Here is a 23,748-nt window from a genome sequence, read left to right as displayed (position 1 = left end):
TGTGGAGGCAGCACCAGGGAGGAGCAACCTGGTCCAATGGCCAGGGGCTATTGGAGAAAGGAGCAGCCTCTGTTGGGGAGGGGATTGACAGCCAGGGAGGGCCATGGGGGCAGACCAGAGCACAGAGCCCTCAAGAGGTAGACAGCCAACGGAAGATGGAATACAGTTCCCAGGTGCTGAGTGGAAGGAACTCGTTTGGGAACTGGTTAATTTGGGAAAGGGGAGCAGGGGCAGGTGGAGACTGATCCTTACGGGGAAGAGTGTGGAGCAGGAAGTGGAAGGACACTGATGGCAGTGAGAAGTGATAGCAGGATAAGGATGCAGGGGCTACTGGAGAGGCCACTGTGATGGATGATGAGTTGGCAAATTTTAAGTCATGAAGGAATGGTCAACACAAGCCTGCCCGGGGTGCCCCAGGCAGAAATATGGTAATGGAAAGTTGGAGTAATGTTGTAGCCCCAAAACTGGTTGGATGGCAGATGGACTGCAACACAGCCCTACCCTTCAGATGCCCATCCTGCTCTGAGGGGCATTTTCAGCTTCTAGAAGTGGGACATGGAGGAGAAGCCAGCCAATGAAGCATGTCATGGTTTGGTTTCTGTGAATTTTTTACAACTGAAAGTTGAAATTAACAATAAGTTCCACAGCTAAGGCATGGAAAGCATTCAAGGTTCTAGGTTCCTCTGCCTCCCTTAAGAAATGGCTAGCTAGGCCGGGCGTGGTGGCTCGAGCCTGTAATCCCAGCACTTTGGGAGGCCGAGACAGGCGGATCACGAGGTCAGGAGATCGAGACCATCCTGGCTAACACGGTGAAACCCCGTCTCTACTAAAAAAAATACAAAAAACTAGCTGGGCGAGGTGGCAGGCGCCTGTAGTCCCAGCTACTCGGGAGGCTGAGGCAGGAGAATGGCGTGAACCCGGGAGGCGGAGCTTGCAGTGAGCTGAGATCCAGCCACTGCACTCCAGCCTCGGCAACAGAGCGAGACTCCGTCTCAAAAAAAAAAAAAAAGAAATGACCAGCTGTGTTCCCACTGAATCCCACTGCTCCTGTGCCAGCGAAGATGAAGCTAACTCAGAAGCACATAGTGGGCAGGAGCCTGGGGGCCTCCTGACCCACTTCTGTCTTTACTAAAGAGGCCCCAAAAGGGACAGTTGTTGTGCCCCCTCATTCTATTTTCCTGATGTTCTCTTTTCACCTCACTGTGTCTTTATTTTTGTGGCCCTGTAGCAAACACTGTGTTTACAGATTCTGATTTATTGGAAATGAAGCTGTGTCTTCTAAGTCCAAGTTTGTACAGAAAATACTCATTTGCAACTTCCCCTTTAGGCAAAGGAAGATGCTTGTTCATTTCCATGATTTAGTGGCAGTAAATTTGGAAAGAAATGTTGCAACTCTGCCAAATGTTTTAGAATTAAACTCCTGCTATCATCAGGCATGTTATCTCTTAATTTGATCATTGAGGGGCAGGGTTCTAGAGTCGGAATAGCACACCACACTCGTGTTTCTGGCATTGTTTGAGAATGAGGTACAACGTGAGAAAATTTCCCAGCTTTGCAAAGCGTAACTTTTTAAGTACCAAAACATCATTGCTTACCTTCTTTTATTTTTTTGTCTTTTTAAGAAAATGATTACAAATATGGTTCATGTTCATTAATGAAACTTGAAAGATATAGCAAAGTATGCAAAATACAGTAAAAATTACTTGTAAACTTGCTTTTAAATTTTTAAAAGGTTATGAATAGTACCCCTTCCTACCCTAGTCCAACCGTTAAAAACCAGTTGGCAATATCCTAGTGCTTCTCATTCTAGACTTTTGTATTTAAAAAATAGAGCTCATATATATTTTATTACATGGTCTTTTAGCTTATTGTGGATGTCATAAATACCTTTCCAAATGAATACAGATTTGTATTAATTCATTCTACCTTGTTCCTTTAAATGGCTGCATAATATTCTGCCAACCATTCTCCACTGGGAACATGAATGTTGTTTTCAGTCTGCAGCTCTTGCAAAAGATACTGCAGTGGACGTCCTCGCATGTGAATCTTTATGCATGAATACTGGTATTTCTGAAGATAGCTAAGAAGGGCTATAGGAGTGATACATTTAAGTTTTGGTAGTTACCCTGCCGAACAGGATAGGTATACCTTTTTTCCCACACTCCTACTGTACCTGAACCCAGGTTCGGCTGTTCTCTGCTCAAAAGCCATACAGGAGAGACAGGATTTAGTAGGAGGAAAAGCAGGTTTATTAAGAGAGCCAACAAATCAGGAAGATGGTGGATCAGCATCCTAAAGTACCATCTGAAGACAGTACAAATTTTAGGCTCTTTCTACATTCAGAGCAGGAGGAAGAGGAGGTGTGTAGGATCAAGAGGTAAAGGACTACCACAGACATCTGGGAGCAAGGATCCAACGAGGTTGGGAACTTCTTTGTCCTTGATCAGGTCACAATGCTCCTACAAATCTTTAACAAAAACGTAGTTGTTTGCATATTTCTCCTTTAATCCCAGAGTTAGTTTTATAAAACACATGATTGCTGTTTTTGCAATCATTATGTCAGTATTCTAAAATCTTCCTAGCCTACCGGCAGGAATGGCTAAAAGCCTCTTAAGCAAAAATGGAGTCAGTTATGTTCATTATTTTGCTGTTTCACTGTTACAATACTAACTCTAGATGTTTTTATTTCTTTTGTCAGTTTTGCCAGTCTGATAGTTTGTAGGGGAGAGGAATGACATATTTTAAGTTAGATTTTCTTCATTAGTGAAATTGAGCATCTTCCCTGGATATATTTGCTGTTTGTATTTCCTAGTGAATTGCCTGTTCATGCTGTGTGCCCATTTTCCTACTGTGTGATTTGTGCTTTTCTGATTTTCTCCTATGAGGTCTTTAAAACATTATGAAGGTTAGCTGTCTGATTACTGTATGTGCTACAAAGATTTTCATTCAACCTGTCTTTGTCTTTTAATTTTGCTTATGTTGTCTTGCATCACACAGGATTTTTTTTGTCTGCTTAAATAAAAGACCCTGGACACGTCTTCCTCTTTCCCTGCTTACTCAGAGCGCTCATTACAAATGCAGAGCTCTCCATTCAGAGATGTCCTCGGGGTTTTTCCAAGTACATAAAGCTTTTCAGCCATGTCCCTGTGGTGTTTGTTGTTTTGTTTGTTGTTTGTTTTTCAGTTATTTTTATATCTTTCTATGTGAGGATTTGCTGTCCTACCTCCTGCTGGTAGCTAACACTTCTTGTTTCTCTCTGCGTGTCTGCTTTTACACTGACCCAATCCAATCACATCCTTTTATAGTCTAGAAAACCAAACAGCACAACTTGCTGGCATTGAAGCAGCATGGTTGTCTGGGGTACATACCCGAGGTTTGTTGCCTCATGCAGAGGAAATCAAGGACACAGGCCTGTGGAGTCAGGTTAAGAGCAGAGGTTTAATAGGCAAAAGAAAGAGAAAGGAGAACAGTTCTCTCTCCTGTGAGAGAGAGGGACACCCGAGTGGGACTGGCAGAGTGCACAGGGTTTTATAGACAGGCTTGAGGAGCCAGTGTCTGTTTTACACAAGGCCTAAAGATTGATTGGATCAGGTGTGACATTTACATAGCTTGCCAGGAAGGTGACTACCCCACTCTAATCTTTTATTATGCAAATGGGATCTTTACTTGTCCAGTGCCATGTTGCCTGCCCCTTACTGTGCACCTGGTTGACAAGGAAAAGGGAAGATGGAGCCACCATATTGGACATGTCTAGCCCCCAGGTACACTTTTCCTATTGACACAGCTGCTGGCATTCACCTGTGCAAGCCTCCAGCTTCCTTGTCTATGTCTGCAGCTCAATTTTACAGGCTGTTCTTTGTTAGAAAAGGAAATGATTTGGGAGCTGCTCTTCATTAAAAGGAAAACCTTACTGAGGACTTCCTTACCCATGCTATCTGCCTAAATAACTTCTTCTTAACTCCTATATCAGCATCATGGGTAAAAGGAAGCAAAACAGGCTGTGAGTCAGGAACCAGCAGACTTCCTGAGTGAAGCATCTAGGTTTTAGTGCTTGGCCTCTGGGGCATCTGTCACTGCTGCACAGAGACCTTGTTCTCGTCAGCTGAGATTGGTAAAGGGGTAATTTCCAGATGAATGAAGTGCTTTTGTGGGCGTTTATCTTACATGACAGGCTATGGAGGAGCCTCTGCCCTGACCTGACTGCAGGGGTGCTCAAAGTCTCAAGCTGGTGGCCTCAGGGTGATGTTCATTGTAACTGTGCCAGAGCCATCATCACATGACACTGCCCCTCCCTCCCCCTTAAACCTAGAGCACTCTTTCATCCACAGCCCAGAGCACTCTTTCCGCAGGCTCTGTTGGTCCCACCAAATGTACAAAGGCCAATTCTGATGAGTCCTGCTCCAAGGAACCTTCACCAGTTCTGCTACCAGCTTCCCAGCCACTTGGTTTGTATGGACTTTCTCACTTCCTACTTTGTATTATGGCCATTTTTGCATCTATTTGTCTCCCCTGCTTACCTGGCAGTCCAAGAGGACAAGGACCATATTATTTAAACTCCTGAACACAGAGCTTAGAACACAGCAGGAATTTTGGTGAATGGCAACTAAATTCCTCTTGGCATCTCCCAGTTATACCCCCTGTAGTACCTCACCAGAAGGTATCCAGGTTTACCAATCTCACTACTTAAAATTTTAATCTAATTATTATTGAGAGAATTTATATAACTTTTTATTAAAACACTAAATATTTTTAATGACAAGTAGGTTTGATTTCATGATATGTTTTGATTAACTGTTTAGTATCTCCTTCTGTAACTAGTGGGAAAATGTCCATGATCAATCCGTGATGCCTGCTATGGATACAGGAGCAGGTTCTCTCAGTTCCTGTGCTGTACGCATGCCATGCCTGACCTGGTAGAGAAAAGGGCAAGAATAAACATATAAAGTATTTGTGTACCTCCAAAAATTCCTATGTTGAACTCCCAATCTCCAGTACGGTTACTGGTGGAAGGTACCCGAGTTACCACTGACATCCCTGGCAGGAGGGGTTGCAGGGGGAGCCCTCGCCTGCCCCACTCATACCTGTCTAATTATCTACATCAGTGCTTCAAAATATGACCATATTTGGAAATAGTGTCTTTTCACATATAGTTAGTTAAGATGAGATCATACCTACCTATTAGAGTGGGTCCCTAATCCGGTATGACTGATGTCCTTATAAAAGGGGGAATTTGGACACAGACGTGGGACACAAGGAGAATACCGTGTGAAGATGAAGGAATATTTATGTTGAGCTAAGTAAATTTGAAACAGAATGTGTTTAATGGAAATGGAAAGGAATATTTATATTGCCAAAAAGAGTTCATAGTAAAACAGAGAAGTCATAAAATTGTATAATATTTAAATATATGAAGCAAAACTATTAGACATACAAGAAGAAATTGAATAAGCCACCTTTTGCATTACACCTTTAATGTACTTTTTAAAGATTTTGACAAATGAAGCCATTGAAATGTAAATAAGGATTTAGAGGATTGTATAATATAGCTAATAATCTTGATTCCACATGCATAGATATTCAATGTCAAATTTTAACATTTTAATAATGGATTTTCAAAATTTTAATAAATCTCAAACTTATAGAACTTGGAAAGCCCATTTTTTGAAATCACAATGCAATAAATATAAAAATTCATACCAAAAAGTTACATTTTAAAAAATCAGTTATTTATTGTACAAAGGAAACTGTCCCAACTAACTTCTGATGAAGAAAGGGAATCAAAACACCAAATATGGACTATTTTGTAATTAAAACCATTGCCCCCCTCCATATCAATGGGATGTGACCAAAACAATGTTTAGAGGAAAGCTGTGGCTTAAAATGTTTTCATTATTAAATGTGGGAAAACTAAAAATTTTACTTATGAATTATTAACCAATGAAAATAGAAAAAGAATAATAGAATGCCATAGGCAAACTGAGAGAAAGGAATTAATGAAAGAAGTAAAAATAAGAAAAATTAAATTAGAAAACCAAAGTATTATCCAATTGATAAGTAATTCTTCATCAAGACTGGTAAAAGAGAAAATCCCTGACAAGTTTAATTGTAATTTTAAAAAGAATGAAAGTAAATGAATATTAAGAATAAATAAATTTAACAAAGTTTAAAAATTTATGAACAAATAGTGTGCGTAACTTAGATTTTTATGTGTTAAAACGTTTCGAAAGAAAGTTAATTCCTGGAAGGAAGTATGTAACCAAATTTGAATTAAAAAAATTTCTTTCTTTGTTTTTTTTTAATGAGAAAAGATCAAAGCTAGGCAAGAAATTGAGAAAACTGACAAAGAACTACACCCCAAATGGTTCCAGGCCTTGAAAGCTTTATGAGCAAATTATTTAAACACTTCCAGAGCATGAGAAAAGTTAGAAAGTGGACTGATTTGTGAAGTTAGCACAACTTTGAAACAAAAACGTACAAACTATGAACCCAGTTTCATGTATTAGGATAAATATATTAAATACAATACTAGCAAATCAAATTAATAGTTATAGAAATACATACTAATGACAAAAATGCTTGGGTGGTTTACCATTAGGAAATCTGCTGATGTAAATAATTCAAGAAAAAAAACTATTGACAAAATATAAGTTTAGATATTAATTTTTAATGGAGAAATATCTTTCTAAACTAATAATAGAAATGTATTTTCTTAACATAGATAAAACACACAGTTGAAACCATAATTAAAATCTTATGCAGAGTGACTAAATATTAGAAGGGTTCTCAGAAAAGTGAAGAATCTGAGAGGAATGCTCATTGTTATTCAACAATGTTTTGGAATTTTCAAGGCAATAAGGTAAGGAAATAAAATATAATTACTTAAGAGGTAGAAAAGAAATGAAAGACAGAATTTACATTGTTGGAGATATCATGATTATATACAGGAAAAACCAAATCTAGTCACTGGAAAATATCTTCGAAGATTGAGTATGAAATGGCCAACAAATGTATGAACAAAATGCTCAAATATATGAAAAAAATTATCTTAGTGCTGCTAATCCTCAGGGAAATGCAAACCAAAATCACAATGAGGTATTATCTCACCCCTTCTAGGATTGCTATTATCAAAAAGGCAAAAAATATTAAAAATAAATGTTGGCAAGGATGTGGAGAAAAGGAAACTCTTATACACTGTTGTTGGGAATGTAAATTGGTACAACCACTAAGGAGAACAGTATGAAAATTCCTCAGAAAACCACAAATAGAACTATCACATGATCCAGCAATCCCACTACTGGGTATTTATCCAAAGGAAAGGAAATCAGTATATCAAAGAGACATCTATGCCCCCGTGTTTATTGCAGCACAATTCACAATAGTCAAGAGTCCAGTTTTTACGCAGACATATAGCTTTATTTCCCTTGGATGTGACCTAGGAATGGAATTCCTGGGTCATGTGGTAGCTCCACGTTTAACCTCATGAGAAACTGCTATACTGTTTTCTGAAGTAGTCGCACCATTTTACATTTCCACCGTGTTCCAGTTTCTCGTATCTTCACTAACACATTATTGCATTTTTGTAAATTATGATAGCCATACTAATGGGCGTGAAGGGATATCTCACTGTGGTTTTGATTTCTGTTTCCTTAACGACGAATGATATTGAGCATCTTTTCATGTGCTTATTAGCCACCTGTATGTCCCTTTGGAGTAATATTCAGATCCTTTGCTCATTGTATTTTTTTGTAATTTCAATTTTTATTTTAGATTCAGTAGGTACATGTGCAAGTTTATTGCCTGGGTATGTTGCTGATGCTGAGGTTTAGGGTTTGGTTGATCCCATCACCCATATAGTGAGTGTAGTACCCAATAGGTAGTTTTGAAACCTTTGCCCTCCCCTCTCTAGTAATCCCAGTGTCTATTGTTGCCATCTTTATATCCATGAGTACCCAGTGTTTAGTTCCCAGTTATAAGCGAGAACATGTGGTATACGACTTTCTGTTTCTGCATTAATTCATTTACAATAATGGCCTTTAGTTGCATCCATGTTGCTGCAGAGGACATGATGTCATTCTTTTTTATGGCCGTGTAGTATTCCATGGTGTATATGTACCACATTTTCTTTATCTGGTCCACTGTAGATGGGCACCTAGATTGATTTTATGTCTTTGTTATTGTGAATAGTGCTGTGATGACAGCACATGTCTTTTTGGTAGAACATTTACATTTTCCTTTGGATATATACCCAGTAATGGGATTGCTGGGTCAAACGGTAGTTCTAAGTTTTTTGAGAACTCTCCAAACTGCTGCTTTCCACAGTGGCTGAACTAATTTACATTCCCACCAACAGCGTATAAGCATTCCCTTTGCTCTGTAGCTTTGCCAGGATCTGTTGTTTATTGACTTTTTAATAATACTCATTCTGACTGGTGTGAGATGGTATCTCTGTGGTTTTGTTTGGTATTTCTCTGATGATTAGTGATGTTGGGTGTTTTTTCATGTGTCTGTTGGCCACTTGATGTCTTCTTTTGAGAAGTGTCTGTTCATATATTTTACTCACTTTTTAATAGGGTTATTTGGTGTTTACTTGTTGAACTGTTTATGTTCCTTATAGATTCTGGATCTTAGACCTTTGTTAGATGCATAGTTTGCAAATATTTTCTCTCCTTCTGTAGGCTGTCTGCCTACTCTGTTGATAGTTTCGTTTTCTTTGCAAAAACTCTTTCTTTTAATTAGGTCCTACTTATTAACTTGTTTGTTGCAATTGCTTTTTGGAACTTAGTCATAAATTCTTTCCCAAGGCTGATGTCCAGAATGGTGTTTCCTAGGATTTTCTTCTAGGTCTTACATTTAAATCTTTAATCCATCTTGACCATTTTTAAATTGAGGATATTTGTGTTTTTATTATTGAGTAGTAAGAGTACAAACCATTTTTAAAGGTCATGTACTGTTTGAGGGTATTGTGCAAGCAATGCTTGGAAGATAAAAAAACATCCAATATCCAGATGGCAATATGGAGATTGCACAGTCCTGCCCTGTCATAGAGGCATTTTGACACAAGTAGAATGTGTGAACTTAATCCTAAATCTTTTCCACCGCTAATGCCAGAGCCCTCCCCTACTGCCTTCCTGCAGTCATCCGTCAAGATTCTCGTCACATGAGTGGCAATGGCCACAGGTTCACTGGCAGTTGGATCTCTGTGGCTGCTGGTGAGGGTTGGTGTCAGGGCCTCCTTTACAAATGCTGGCCGTTCTAACTTAGATGACATCCCTTCCATAGGGAAGCTGAGCCCAGTGTCCTGAGAACATCACATTTAGGCATGTAAAGCATTCATTCCTTTAATGAATTTGGATTTACTGAAGATATTCTGGAAATTTTACATATACACACTTGAATCTCATTCACAACTAAACAAAACTTTTTAGTAAGTTGCAGCTTTCCCACTACACTTCAGTAAAGCCAACTTGTTATTTTAACATTATTCTACTGGGTTGATTAAAATGCATTCTTACAAATGAGCTCCCTTATGTGCTTAAAGGACTGGTATCTTAGGGCCCCCATCAAGTCTCTTTCTATCCACTTCTAGGCTGATGAACCTTACAATTGAGAATTTTTTTTTTATTGATTTGCATAAAACCACCACTATTTTATTATATTCATAGATTTTGTGTGTTAGGAATTAGACAGGGTGCAGTAGGATGGCATATTTCTGCTCCTCAATATCTGAGCTGCTAGTCTAGAAGTCACATAGTGTCACTTCCACTGTATTTTTTTGGAAAAAATATTTGCAAAGGAATCTAACTTCAACCCTTGATTGAAGGAATATAAAGAAAATGTGTGGGTATTTAAAAAAAGTCTGCAGAAGTTCTCCATCGATGCTCACTGAATGAGGAATAAATGAAGGAACTGGAGTTTGTTATCTCTAGGTAGACGGTCTCAAGTTTTAGCCAATCGGACCCTAATACTGAAAGATCCCTCCAAAGGATAGGACTGAGAAGAACATCATTTTCTTTATGCCAGCTGGATTAGAGGGTTCTTTATGCTGTTTTCTCTGCTTCTTGTCTGACCTGTGCCATTGATTCCTGATTCCTAAGTATGGCAAAAGTGCATTTGTGCCAGCCTGGGCAACATGGTGAAACCCCATCTCTACAAATGCAAAAAAAATAGCCAGTGTAGTGGCACATGCCTGTGGTCCCAGCTACTCAGGAGGCAGACATAGGAGGATGGCTTGAGCCTGGGAGGTCAAGACTACAGTGAACCAAGATCGCGCCACTGCACTCCAGCCTGGGTAACAGAGCCAGATCCAGTCAAAAAAAAAAAAAAAGAGGAAAGAAAAGTGCATTTGTGCCTCTTGCCTTCTTTGCTCATAAACATACATGTTTACCAGCAACTGGGGAAGCAGATCAGGTAAATAAGAAGGAAGCTGACATTCAGGGCTCGGGGGGGTGCTCCACACACATCTTTCTAGCATCCCATAAGGTGAGCATTCTGATATCCATTTTATGTATAAGGTAACAGAGGGTCAGAGAGATTAGATCACTCTAACAGGTCCTTGTGGTATCCACTTCCACTTTCATATCCATGTGGCCCAACTCATTTCAGCCCCTGCCACAGTGGGCATTTCTGTGAGCTCATTCTCATTTCAAGCTGACAGTATCCCACGTCATGATGGGATGTCAGTCCACTTTATACTTTCTGTCAAAGATTTATACTTTGTATCAAATTTGGAAAAATTTCAACCATTATTTCTTCAAATGTTTTTCCATGTTCCTCCCCTCCTCCTTCACACACTTTAAGTGTATTAGGCCACTTCAAGTTTTCCAATGAGATCACTGATACTCATTTTATTGAAAAAGAACTTTTTACTACTTTCTATGGTTCATTTTGGATTGTTTCCATTGTTATGTCAAGTTTACTATGTCATCTACCTTATCTAATATGCAATTAATACCCTCTAGTACATTTTAATTTTTTATTATTTTATTTTATTTTTGAGATGGAGTCTCGCTTTGCTGCCCAGGCTGGAGTACAGTGGCCTGATCTTAGCTCACTGCAATCTCCGCCTCCTGGGTTTAAGCGATTCTCCTGCCTCAGCCTCCTGAGTAGCTGGGATTACAGGCACGTGCCACCATGCCCAGCTAATTTTTGTATTTTTAGTAGAAATGGAGTTTCACCATGTTGGCCAGGCTAGTCTCAAACTCGTGACCTCAAGTGATCTGCCCACTTCGGCCTCCCAAAGTGCTGGAATTACAGACGTGAGCCACCACACCCAGCCCCATCTAGTACATTTTTAAAATGTCAGACATTGTAGCTTTCATCTCCAGAAGTTTGCTTTGGGTCTTTTTGCCTCTTCCATAGCTCTACTTAACTGTTAGAACATATGGAATACAGTTATATTAACTGTATTAATGTGTTTGTTTGCTAATTCTAAAATCTGTGTCAGTTCTGCATCATGTTTTGGCAGCTTGGTCTGTTTTCCTTCATTATGGGTTGTATTTTCCAGCTTTGTTGCATGCCTGGTAATTTTTTATTTGATGCCAGACATTGTGAAATTTAAGTTGCTGGCTGGAGAACTCTCTTATGGCTGTGAGCTGGGGGCAGTCACCGGCTTGTCTTATTTGTTACCCATTTCTCAGGGATTGCTGTGGTTCATTGCCTGATATCTAGTGTCTTCTAAACCATCATTTCTTGTATTTGTTTTGTTTTTTTCTTTTGTTTTTGTGTGTTTGTTTCTGACAAGAAGGTAAATCTGATCTGCTATTTCATCTTGGCTAGAAGCATAACTCCATTGTGATTTAAAAAGCAACAACTAAATAAAAGTGCTCTGGTTATGGGGAACTGTCAGCATAACTCACACCTTGCTTCCTGAATGCACTTCATTTGCTGTCAGTAAGCCAGGCTGACAGACCAGAGGATGTAAAAGACCTCTGTAATTATCATACCTAAAGTATTGTGGGCACCACATTTTAGGGAAATAGAGGCAATCAGAAACATATTCAGAAATGTGACAAGAATATAGAGAAGCAGACTATTTTTGTAGGAGGAACAGTTTAAATGATGAAAGGATGTTTGTCCAAGAACGGAAAAGACTCAGAAACTCAGTCATACTCTTCACTTGTCTGAAGGGCTACACAGCAGAAGAATGTATGACTCTAAGGGCAAGTCCAGGACCAGCAGGTGAAATCTTCAAGGAGACAGATAGACTGAGTTGTCTGGGGGTGTAGTGACCACCCCACCACTGGAAGAGTTCAAGCAGCAATAGATGGACATGGGATTGAAGTCTCATGAGGGTGTTGGGCTCAGTGTCCTCTAAGGACACCTCCTACCCTGAAACTCCATTGCCATGTGGAATCCTATCTTCCTTCATCTCAGACCTTGGGGCAGTGACCTTTGTCCACCTACTGAGCAGGAGAACACCTTCTTCCTTATTGCTTTGCTGCTGCTACTGTAAGTTAGTTCTGTGCTTTCAGAGCCAGCTCTTTAGTCAGCTGAGTGTGCTGCTGCCAAGCCCAACTCATCATTCTAGAATCAGCTGGTCCTCTTGAAAGAGGGCAGATTTCTTTAAATTCCTGAGGAGCAAGAAACTGGACATCCTTAAAGGCAGATGCATGCTGTTCATGTAAGTTCTGACTGGTATTTGGTGTTTGGAAGAACTTTAGGTACACGGTAAGTGTCATGAAGAGCCATGTGTGCCGGAATGAAGACTTTTGATTTATGTTTATTTCCTGCAGAGAAATGGTGTGGCCAACTTCTAGGAGTGATATAGACAACGGGGCAGAGAGCAGATGATTGGAGAACTAACTGTGAAGTTGAAGCAGACAGGTTTGGTGTCCATTGATGTGTAACTGGTGAGAGGAAGGAATAGTGCAGGATGATTCTAAGATTTCTAACCTGAGATATGCAGTCACTAATACATAACAGAAGACAACTCTAGAAGTCATAAGCAAAAAGAGAATTCTTAGATAAATGTTAATGACTCCCATCAGTCAAAGGGGACCGGCTTTGGAAAATGAACAGAAACCTAGGCAGCTTCCATGGGTTAAAGAAGCATGAAGCCCAGGGAATATCTGCTAGTAGCAGCAGCCTGCTCAGGACACTGTGCTTTGTTCTGCTGTTGAATTTGAACCATCCCTTCACCCCAGAAGGATGCAGGGAGATAAAATCTAGCTTCTTTGACTTCCAGAGTGGAAGCTAGTATATTGTCTCCACCATAGTCACTCACAAAGGAGGATTTCTTTCAAGTAAGACATAGGTTTGGCTGCTGGTCTGTCTAATTAAATGACAAATGTTACTGCTGGTAGTGATGCTTCTAATAGAGATTAGGATGCATACCAGTAAGTGATTGAGTTTTGCTGCATATAACAGAAAATCCCAAATATCAGGGCCTTAAATAAATCTATTTTATATCCAAAGATAGACAGTCTAGATTTAGTACAATGGCTCTGTGATGTAACCAAGGACTCGTTCTGCCAGCTTTCACTCCACAATCCTTATTGTGTGGCCCTGGCTTTCCTGCCTTTCGAGATGGCTGCTAGCGCTCCCCGGTCATACCTGTGTTTCATATGGAAAGGAGTGTTCCCAAAAGCCATGCTCATGACTTCTGCGTCCATCTGATAGGACAGAGCCATGTCAGCTGAACACCTTCTAACTCTAATGGAGCAGGCACATTGCCACTCTGAATGAATCAAGGTTCCTTAGCATGGAAGGAGAGAATGTAAATGAGATGGGTCACTAGTGGTCTTTTCCATGGAGAGTAGAAAGAGGAGGATGTTTTGGTAGAAAGATTTGGGCACGATTTTGAAAGACCTGTGAGACTGAGGTACACATTTTCAGCAGGTAAGTGAAGGCAAGATCTAGAGCTACAAAGGAACATCTTGACTGGAGACGTAGTCTTGGGTCTTATAAATGTATGGTTAGAAATAGAGGCAATGGCTGGGCGCGGTGGCTCATGCCTGTAATCCCAGCACTTTGGAAGACCGAGGCAGGTGAATCACGAGGCCAGGAGTTCGAGGCCAGGAGTTCAAGGCCAGCCTGAACAAGATGGTGAAACCCTGTCTCTACTAAAAGTACAAAAATTAGACATGTGCGGTGGCAGGTGCCTGTAATCCCAGCTACTCAGGAGGTTGAGGCAGGAGAATCGCTTGAACCCAGGAGGTGGAGGTTGCAGTGAGCAGAGATCACACCATTGCACTCCAGCCTGGGTCACAGACTGAAACTCCGTCTCAGAAAAAAAAAAAAAAAAATAGAGGCGATGGAAAAACCATATAAAAAGAGACAAGATGAGATGAGGTATAAAACTCTGGAGAATGGCAATGCATAGAGCAGCAGCAGTTCTCAAGGTGTGGTGCATGGACCCTGGGAGTCTGAAATGTCTTCAAGGGCACACAAAGTTAAAACTGTTCTCATAATAACACTGAGATGTTTTTGCCCCTTTCTGTGTGTCAACATTTGCACTGATGGCGTAAAAAGCATTGGTGGGTAAACTTGCTGGGCCTTAGCGTGAATCAAGGCAGTGATACCAAGTTGTCCTGGTGGTCGTTGTACTCTTTATCACTACACACTTGGAATTAAAAAATAATTTTAAAATGTTTAAATGGCAGCTTCACTTAAGAATGTCCCTGTTGAGACAGTAAATTTATGAGTTGTATTAAGCCCTGAATGGAAAACATGCATAAAGCGACTTCTCCACATACCAAAGCATGGGGATTGTGTCGGGGAAAGCACATAGGCTTCCTTTGGGCCGTGAGCTGAACTAGGTGTTTTTTCCATGGAACATAGTTTTTGCTTGAAAGAATGACTAACAAACAAATGGAGGTTATTACAACTTACGTATTTGGCAGATATTTTTTCAAAAAAAACAAACTGAACTTGTCACTTCAAGGAAAACAGTTGACAGTATTTGTTAAAATTCAGGTTTTCTAATAAAAATTTGAGTTTTGGAAAGCTTGTGTCTACCACCATAATTTTGACCAGTATCTAGAGATGTTTCTGATGAGATACATAGTGATATTAACGAGTGCGATATTTTAATGTTGTGTAATGCAATGTGTCAACATTTAGAAGGTCTGTATAATATGGTGAACTATTATTTTCCAAATGACCAATATATAATATGTAAAATTATGTGATGTTACCCATCCAAAGTGTTAGACAAACTAGCCTATTTTAATATTGTATTGAATGTTACAATATGACAGTATGAAAAATTCATTCATATAGTTTTGGATTTTATATTACAATTAGCCTTTAGGAAACTACCCCTTAAGACTTGGAAAAATACCAAAAGAGAATATACTCAGTGTTCTGAAAAAGCTTCCCCCTTTTCTCCCTTTTCCATATCTATGTGAGGCCCTATTTTCTTCATATACCTCAACTAAAACAACATATTGTAACAGATTGAGTGCAGAGCAGATACTAGAATCCAGCTGTCCATTATTAACCAAGGCATTAAAGAGATTTGCAAAAATGCTAAACAATAATTGAGGGATGATTACTTAATGTGATAAATGTGTGTGCATGCGTGTTGTATCTTAGTCCAAAAGGTGATATTTAATGGAGAAAGCCCTGAGACATTTCCACTAAGATCAGAAACAAGGCAATAATGCCCACTATCTCTACTACTATTCAAAATTATAATAGACTTATTATCCCATGCAACTAAATAAGAGAAATTAGAGGCAAAAGAATGCACAAAGGAAAAGGAAAACTATCTCTATTTTCAGATTATATAATAGTACACCTGGAAAAACCTAGTGAATCAGTGATAAAACTAAAACAAATAATTTAAGTTAATATATGAAAATAGCCTTCATATACATAAATAATAAGCAGAGGATATAATGGTAGAGAAAGCCACATTGACAATAGTAAAAAGAGGATTAAATAATTAGGAATAATTTTAATAAGTACACAAAGTACAAGTATATATGAGGAAAATTTGAAAACACTCCTGAAAGACACAAAAGTAGGTTTAAACAAATGAGAAAACATCCTTTGTTCTTGGGAGGATAACTCAACATTATAACTTTAGGAGATGTCAGTTCTCCTGAAGTTAATTTACAAATGTAATGTAATCCTAATAAAAATATCATCAAGCTGTTTTATGGAGTCAGATAAGTTGGTACTACCAAAGTTCCTGTGGAAAAATATACCTTCAAGAATAGCCAAGAAAAAATACAAGGAATAGTCCTTCCAGACATTTAAACATACAATAAAGCCTCTCTAATTAAAATAGTATGGTACTAGTGCCTGAACAGACAATTGGCCAGTGGAATAGAAGAGACAGTCCAAAATTAGACCCAAACATGTGTGGGAATTATTTGATAAAGTTGGCATCTCAAATCACTGCAATTTAGGAAAATGTTGAGGGGGCAACTGGATAGCCATTTAGAGAAAGATAAAATTAGATTGATATCCCATAACTCCCAAAAGAATAACTCCAAATGGTTTAGGGATCCAAATGTGAAAAATAAAACCAAAAAAGTGTCAGAGGAAAGCAAGGGTGAATTTTTCCTTAAGCTTTGTGTAAGAAATAGCTTTCTAACTATGACTCAGACTCCAGAGGTAATAAAAGGTTGATAAATCTTACCACATAAAATTTTTGAAATTTTTAAATCACCACAAAGTCAAAAGACAGGAGACCATCTGGAATAACATATTCATAACATATACCACAAGGATTTAATATCCCAAATACAGGAAACTCTTAAAAATGGACAGGCAAAAGACCTAAATAGAAAAATGGGAAAGAGACAGTAGCAGAGAATTCACTAAAAAACCAGATATAAAAAATGGTCCTCAAACATACGAAGTCATGTTCAAACTCACTCATAATTAGAGAAATGCAAATTAGGACAACACTAAGAAATCATTTATCACCTGTCAGACTGACAAACATTAAATAACGTGACAGCACATTATGTTGGCCAAGACTTTGGGGAAGCAGACTTCCTATACATTCCTGGTGGGAATGCAAATTGGTGCAACCCTTCTGGAAGAAAGCTTGTCAAAACAAAACTACATATGCGCTTACCTTTTGACCCAGCAATCCCACTTCAAGGGATCCATTCCAAAGATACACTTCTGATGATAATAAAACACATATGCACAAGGTTATTCATTGCAGCATTGTTTCTCATTGCAAAATATTGGAAACACCTAAATGTCCAGTGTTTAGTGGTTGAATAAACCATGGCACTTCAATAAGATGAAGCACTGTGCAGTTATAAGAAAGAATTAAGGAAGAGCTGTATGAATGCGTATGGAGTGAATTCCAGGACATACTGTTCAGTGAAGTAAGCAAAGTCCAAGAGTATTTACAGTACACAGCTCTTCATAGAAGAAAGAAGAGGACATGAGAAAATGTACATGTATCTGCACATTTGTACAAAAGAAATGCAGTAAGGATAAACCAGAAATGAAAAGAGACTGGTCACCTACAGAGGGTGGATGGAACAAGGATGGAAAGAAGACAGGAATGTAGTGTAGTGGGGTGACATTTCTCTGGCTCACAAAACTATAGTAATGTTTAACATGCCTTTATCAATGTCTGGAGTGAGGGGCTGTCACTGTACTTGTGTGACTCTATCACTGTGAACCCTTGGTCCGACCCAGTGTGGAAATATTTGCGTTAAGTGTCATGCAGTGTAAAAGGACATTTTCTACTTAACAGCATTTGCCTATGAGGTATCAAAAAGGAATGCTTGTTTTCACTACAGCAGTTCTAACCAGCTACAGATGTTCAAGAACCTTGCACTGTGAGGGACCCCAGATACCAGACCCACATTGGACAAAACAGACGACTGTTTATTAACCCCAGTGAACAATGAGGATTGTTTTAACCAGTTCCTTTCTATCTGGAGCACTAGCTTTCAGTGCTTAGCATAACCCTCACCAGTGTCTCCTTTCTAGCCCTTAAACAACCCTGACTTTCCCCCACAAGGGGAAACACTGGTTGTGCTCCCTTGCCTGACAAGTTAGTAACCAGCTTCAGTGGTTTTTACCTGTGTTTCTTTTGCCTGTGATGGTCTTTGTTTCATTCTTTTTCAGCAGATAAGAGAGATATTTACATAAGCTGAAAGACCCATATTGGCTTCTTACTGAAATATCCTAAATAAACGTTTTGTCCAATTTGTACAAATATACAGAAGAATTATTTCTATTTCATCTTCCTTAATCTCCTCTGCATCATCCACAGATGGAGATGATAGTGTACCGTAAAATTGTCAAAAGACATCAGGCGGAGAGAGAAGCAGGAACTGCGTGAGGAACTGGTTAATTCATTGGCTGGCTTCCCAGCCCTGTATGGCCAACACTCACTGTATTTTCGATTGCTTAAATGAAATTGTGGACACTTTTCTTCTTTCCTATTCACCTTGGGCATATTGTTGATGACACTGATATTTCCCATTTCAGGAATGACGATACCTGAAGAAGACGCTGATGTGGGACAAGGCAGTAAATATTGCCTCGTGGCAATTGGGAGACTCCAGGTAAGAAACAATTCATAGCCTTTTTAATCTTAAATGAAGGCTTATTGCCACAAAGTGCAGAAGACGGTTGGTTTGGATGCCTGTTCTGATCACCTGTGTTCTTGATATTTGTTGGGTTTCATGTCTCACTCTGTGGGACGAGGCTGAGGCCAAATCTAGAAGAGAAGGGGACTGTGAGCTGCAAGCAGAGTTCTTGCTGAGTTGAGGGGTCACATCAGTTCATCCCCCATGCTTGTGCCAGTTGCCATGAACTTGCATTCTGCTCACATCACATCCCTGCTTAACCCCCTTGACTGTTTCCTCAAGGTCTATGGAATAAAGTCCAAGCTCATCATTACAACCTCATCTCCTTCCCTTCTTCCTCTCTCACATCTTGTTCCCACACAGCACCATTCCCCTTTCCATAAACCCCCACCTCTGGGGGTGTTCACAGGCTGTTTCTTCTGCCTGGTATTTCCTTGTTCCCCTTCTTCTCCTTTCAATATTCCTTACCCTCCTTATCTGCTCATCTTTCAAGACCCAACTAAAATATCTCCCTGATCTTAGTCTAAATTATTCCTTCTCTCCTCCCTACTCTCATAGCACTGAGCTCTACCCTCAGTTACTCTTCTTTCACTGTCTGTTGCAGGTAGTAAGTTGAGTGCATGCTCATCCCTGCAAGCTCCTCAAGGCCAGGGAATGTGTCTTTTATTGTGTGAAAGTTAAATTTGCTCAATGTCTGGCACACACAGTAACTACTCATTCAACTGGACTGTTCATTCTCCCTAGGACATTGAGGGTCTTCCCCATCCTGAAGAGGAGAGACATACTAGACCTGGTTCAGATACACTAATCTCTCATGTCCCTGGTTTCCTAGTTCTGACCATTTTCAGACAAATGAATAGGCAATTTCATCCATGTATGACCTACGCTGGGTATTGCTTGCACGTGGGTGAAGAAAGAATATTTGGGTAAATTCAATTCACAAATATATATGCTCCAAGCATTGTAACTAGTTCCTTAGGCTTGTTTGTCATCCTTAGTAAAGGGAAGGTGGGGGAAGAGAAGGGGATTAACATTTACTGAGCACCAACTTGAGCAATTGCCAAGGTTTAACATGCAATATCCCTTTTAAGGCTCACAAACATCCTTTGAGATTATAGGTTTTATTGTTCCCATTGGTTGATAAGGCAACTGAAGTTCAGAAATATAAAGAAAGTGGCCAACTGTTACAGTTAAAGATGTGATCAGGGATACATATTTGAACACTTTAGGGTCGTTGTACTGACTGACATGGAAAGATCTTTGAAGTGAAATGCACATGGATTACTCTTCTCGTCTCTGTCACCATCTCCAACTCATCTCTGTCAACACCACCTCAACTGTGGATTTTCCTCATCCCAGGTGACCAGCTCTCCTGTATGCATGGACATGAATGGGATGTCAGTGCCCACAGAGTTCTTATCCCGGCATAACTCTGATGGAATCATCACATTTGTGGATCCAAGATGTATCAGTGTGATTGGCTACCAACCCCAGGTCAGTAGATAGTTTTGAGCTCATGGCAATTGACTAGAGATTTAATTGCTTTAAAAACATTCTTACCTCATTTGAGATACAACACAATGGCCATGTGGAGAAACATCATAAAAGACTGATATACCCTGCCTGCATGGAATGATAGATATCCTTCCAAGGCAAGAAAGGACATTGTAAACACCTGTGCCACTTAACATGGACTCTTTCTTCTTTGCCCTCACTGTTACGTTTCTCTAGTTGATTTTTCACAAACTGGAGTTAATATGTTCTATTAAAAGGGGCTTTCTTATTAATTAATGTTCATTACAAAGCTCATTAATGTGGAAGACTCTGCAAAGCCTGGTAAAGATGCCTGCCTAATTTTGCCTAACCTCTTGTTTCTCAAGTGCATTTGGAAACCTTTTTTTATATAGGTGGCACGTCTTTAGGTCTGTGTTCTAGACTCTTTTAAAAAGTCAATGTCATGAGGAACAAAAAGGCAGGAGCAATTGTCCCAGATTAAAATAGACCAAACAGATAAAATAATAATATGCCACATAAGGGCCTTAATTGTGTCCTGGGCCTGAAGACAGATTGATAGAAAATTCATTTGGGAGACAATTGAAATGTTAATATGTACAGAATATTGGGTGATGTCATTGAATAATTATTGATTTTCTTAGGTTTAGTATAGCACATGATAACACATTGTCGTTTTGTAAGATAATCTCATTTTTATGAGATACATACTAAAATACTTTGAGGAGAAGTGCCATGATGTCTACAACTTAATTTCAAATGGTTCAGTAAGAAATTAAGTATATACATGCCTATGTATGAACCCTATATATGAAGAAAGAAAAATGCAAATGTGACAATATATTGATAATTATTGAATATACATAAAGGATATATAGCAGTGTGTTGTATATCAACTTTTTGTAGATTTAAATTTATTTAAAAATAAGAAAGCTTTTTTATAAAGAAAAAAGATGTTTATTCTGAGGAACAAAGTTTTGAGATATGTATATATGAGTATTTTAATGGCATGTGTATTTTAGGATTAGAAGCAGTTCAAACTAGAACTATTAGGACCCTGCATATGATTCTGCATGTCTAGATTTATGTAAACCTCGGGATTCTTGGATGGAATAAAGGGAGAAATGGATTTGTTTCCAGGTTCACCCCAACCTCTGATGGCAGCCAGACCCATTTATCCAGTGGCACCTCCCATGGGCATCCAGTTGCTCCTTGGCACGCAGATAGGACTTCCCCTCCACTGCCAGTGTCAGCATTCACTTAGGCCATTTGCCGATTTGGATTGTGATCAATGAGTTAGTTTAAATCTTTTGCTGTTTAAAACACTTCCTGACCAGGCATGGTGGCTCATGCCTGTAATCCCAGCACTTTGGGAGGCTGAGGCGGGTGGATCACTTGAGGTCAGGAGTTAGAGACCAGCCTGACCAACAGGTGAAACCCTGTCTGTACTAAAAATACAAAAATTAGCTGTGCATGGTGGCAGGTACCTGTAATCCCAGCTACTCAGGAGGCTGAGGCAGGAGAATTGCTTGAACCCGGGAGGCAGAGGTTGCAGTGAGCCGAGATCACGCCATTGCACTCCAGCCTGGGGCATAAGAGTGAAACTCCCTCTCGAAAAATAAAAAACATAAAATAAATTTTAAAAATACACTTTTAACTGGACCACTTTACTACAACACTTTTGAAGTTTTCTGTAAACAATTTATCTTATTCTGATCAGTTTCATTGAGAAACACACTTTTTTTTTGGACTAATGCTATGTCCTTTGAATGTAGCATAGACTAATGATGGTAGATAGTAAACAGGTTTTTAACAAGTACAGTTATTTTATGATAACCTCATTTCTTTAGCCACAGGAGAGCTACAATTTCCACATTTAAACAATTCCAGTTTTCATAAGCAACACATCTGTCCTCAGGCTATTATTTTGCTTTCTTTTTATGTTATTAAAATATGTTTATTGTAGTTTGCCTCTCCAAGACAAACAAAAATAAAATTGCATTCTGAAGCTACTGATGTAGTGCCTTAGCAAAATTAGAAATTGATATTGAGCATGCCAAAGGAACTTAGAATGAATACCAAGAAGCCAGTTCCTTGATGGCTCCTAGGGAAATTTTGCATTCACTTTTTTTTCAAATCTTGGGTGGGACAGGCTAAAGGAGATGAGTTAAAGGAGATGTTAAAGGAGATGGAAATGAACAGTTGTCTCACAGTAAGTATGCAAATAATTACAAATGGATCTGGGATTACTAAAGCTTGTCTCTTTTATTTAGGATCTTCTGGGAAAGGACATTTTGGAATTCTGCCACCCTGAGGATCAGAGCCATCTGCGTGAGAGCTTCCAGCAGGTACATACTGCCAGTGTCCACTTAAAGCTGGTGCATAGTCTGGGCACCTGTGGATGTGGCTGGCAGGACATTAGTCCTACTATATGCCAGGCAGGCTGCAAGGTGCTACCTGTGGCCTCACTCAGGGCCCCTGCTAGGAAGTCGCTCACAGTCTAGTAGGGAAGACAGGCACGCATCAGTAAATAAGTACTATGTAATAGGAGAAGAACTCTAAAGGGTCATAAAGAAAAAGATTGCAGAGCACAGAGGCTGGAGAGGATAACTGCATGGGGAAGAGGGAGGAATTGTTCCGGGGAGAGAACAACTGGGATGGGTCTTAAAGGACGAGCATAGAATAAATACGTGAACATTGTAGACTGAAGGGGCAGCCCTAGAGTTACAAAAGGGAGAATCCTAAGCAGTTGCTAGTGGCTGGAGTGGCACTGGCTGACTTGGAGGAGGTGGGCAGTGGTGATAAATGAGCCTGGTACAGCCAAGTTATGAAAGGCCTCTTAACCCATGCTAAAGAACGTAGATTCTCTTCTCAGTCATTTAAAGGTAAATGAAGACCAGGTGCGGTGGCTCATTCCTGTAATCCCAGCACTTTGGGAGGCCAAGGTGGGCAGATCACCTTGAGGCCAGGAATTCAAGACCAGCCTGGCCAATGTGGCAAAACCTTGCCTCTACTAAAAATACAAAAATTAGCCAGGCATGGTGGCACGCACCTGTAGTCCCAGCTACTTGGGAGGCAGGGGAATAGCTTGAACCTGGGAGGCAGAGGTTGCAGTGTGCGAAGATTGCACCATTGCACTTCGGTCTGGGTGAGAGTGAGACTCTGTCTCAATCAATCAACCAATAAAAAGGTAAGCGGCCGGGCGGGGTGGCTGATGCCCGTAATCCAGCACTTTGGGAGGCCAAGGTGGGCCGCTCATGAGGTCAGGAGTTCAAGACCAGCCTAGCCAACATGGCAAAGCTCCATCTCTACTAAAAATACACAAATTAGCCGGGTGTGGGGGCAGGTGCCTGTAATCCCAGCTACTCTGGAGACTGAGGCAAGAGAATCGCTTGAACCCAGGAGGCAGAGGTTGCAGTGAGCCAAGATCGTGCCATTGTACTCCAGCCTGGGCAACAAGAGCAAGACTCTGTCTCAAATACATACATACATACATACATACATACATACAGTAAAAAGAAAGGTAAGCGAGGATGACTTTGAGGATTTTAGGCAGAGCAGTGTTTCAAAAAACCACTTTAGTAGCCCAGGTATGCAGAAGAGACAGATGGGGGAAATAACTGGAAACAAAGACAAGAGGTGATGTGGCCAGAATGTGGGCAGGAGCAGTGGAAATTTAAAATAGGGGGCAACCTGAGGAGACAGTTGTTTGACGAGTGCC

At 39.9% G+C, this 23,748-nt stretch overlaps 1 protein-coding gene across 2 annotated transcripts in view; it reads left to right on the top strand.

Annotated features, from left to right (window-relative positions):
* ARNT2 (aryl-hydrocarbon receptor nuclear translocator 2) overlaps nt 1-23,748 on the top strand; it is a 162,781-nt gene that overhangs the window by 95,019 nt on the left and 44,014 nt on the right. For both annotated transcript variants that reach the window (XM_011938371.1, XM_011938373.1), the window contains 3 exons: nt 18,415-18,491; nt 19,875-20,009; nt 22,301-22,375. In XM_011938371.1, coding sequence (XP_011793761.1) covers nt 18,415-18,491; nt 19,875-20,009; nt 22,301-22,375 — 287 coding nt within the window. The remainder of the gene's footprint in view (nt 1-18,414; nt 18,492-19,874; nt 20,010-22,300; nt 22,376-23,748) is intronic.

Source organism: Colobus angolensis, unplaced genomic scaffold (genome assembly GCF_000951035.1).
Source record: "Colobus angolensis palliatus isolate OR3802 unplaced genomic scaffold, Cang.pa_1.0 Scaffold172, whole genome shotgun sequence".
NCBI classification, from domain to species: Eukaryota; Metazoa; Chordata; class Mammalia; order Primates; family Cercopithecidae; genus Colobus; species Colobus angolensis.
This window is presented reverse-complemented; position numbering and strand designations above follow the sequence as displayed.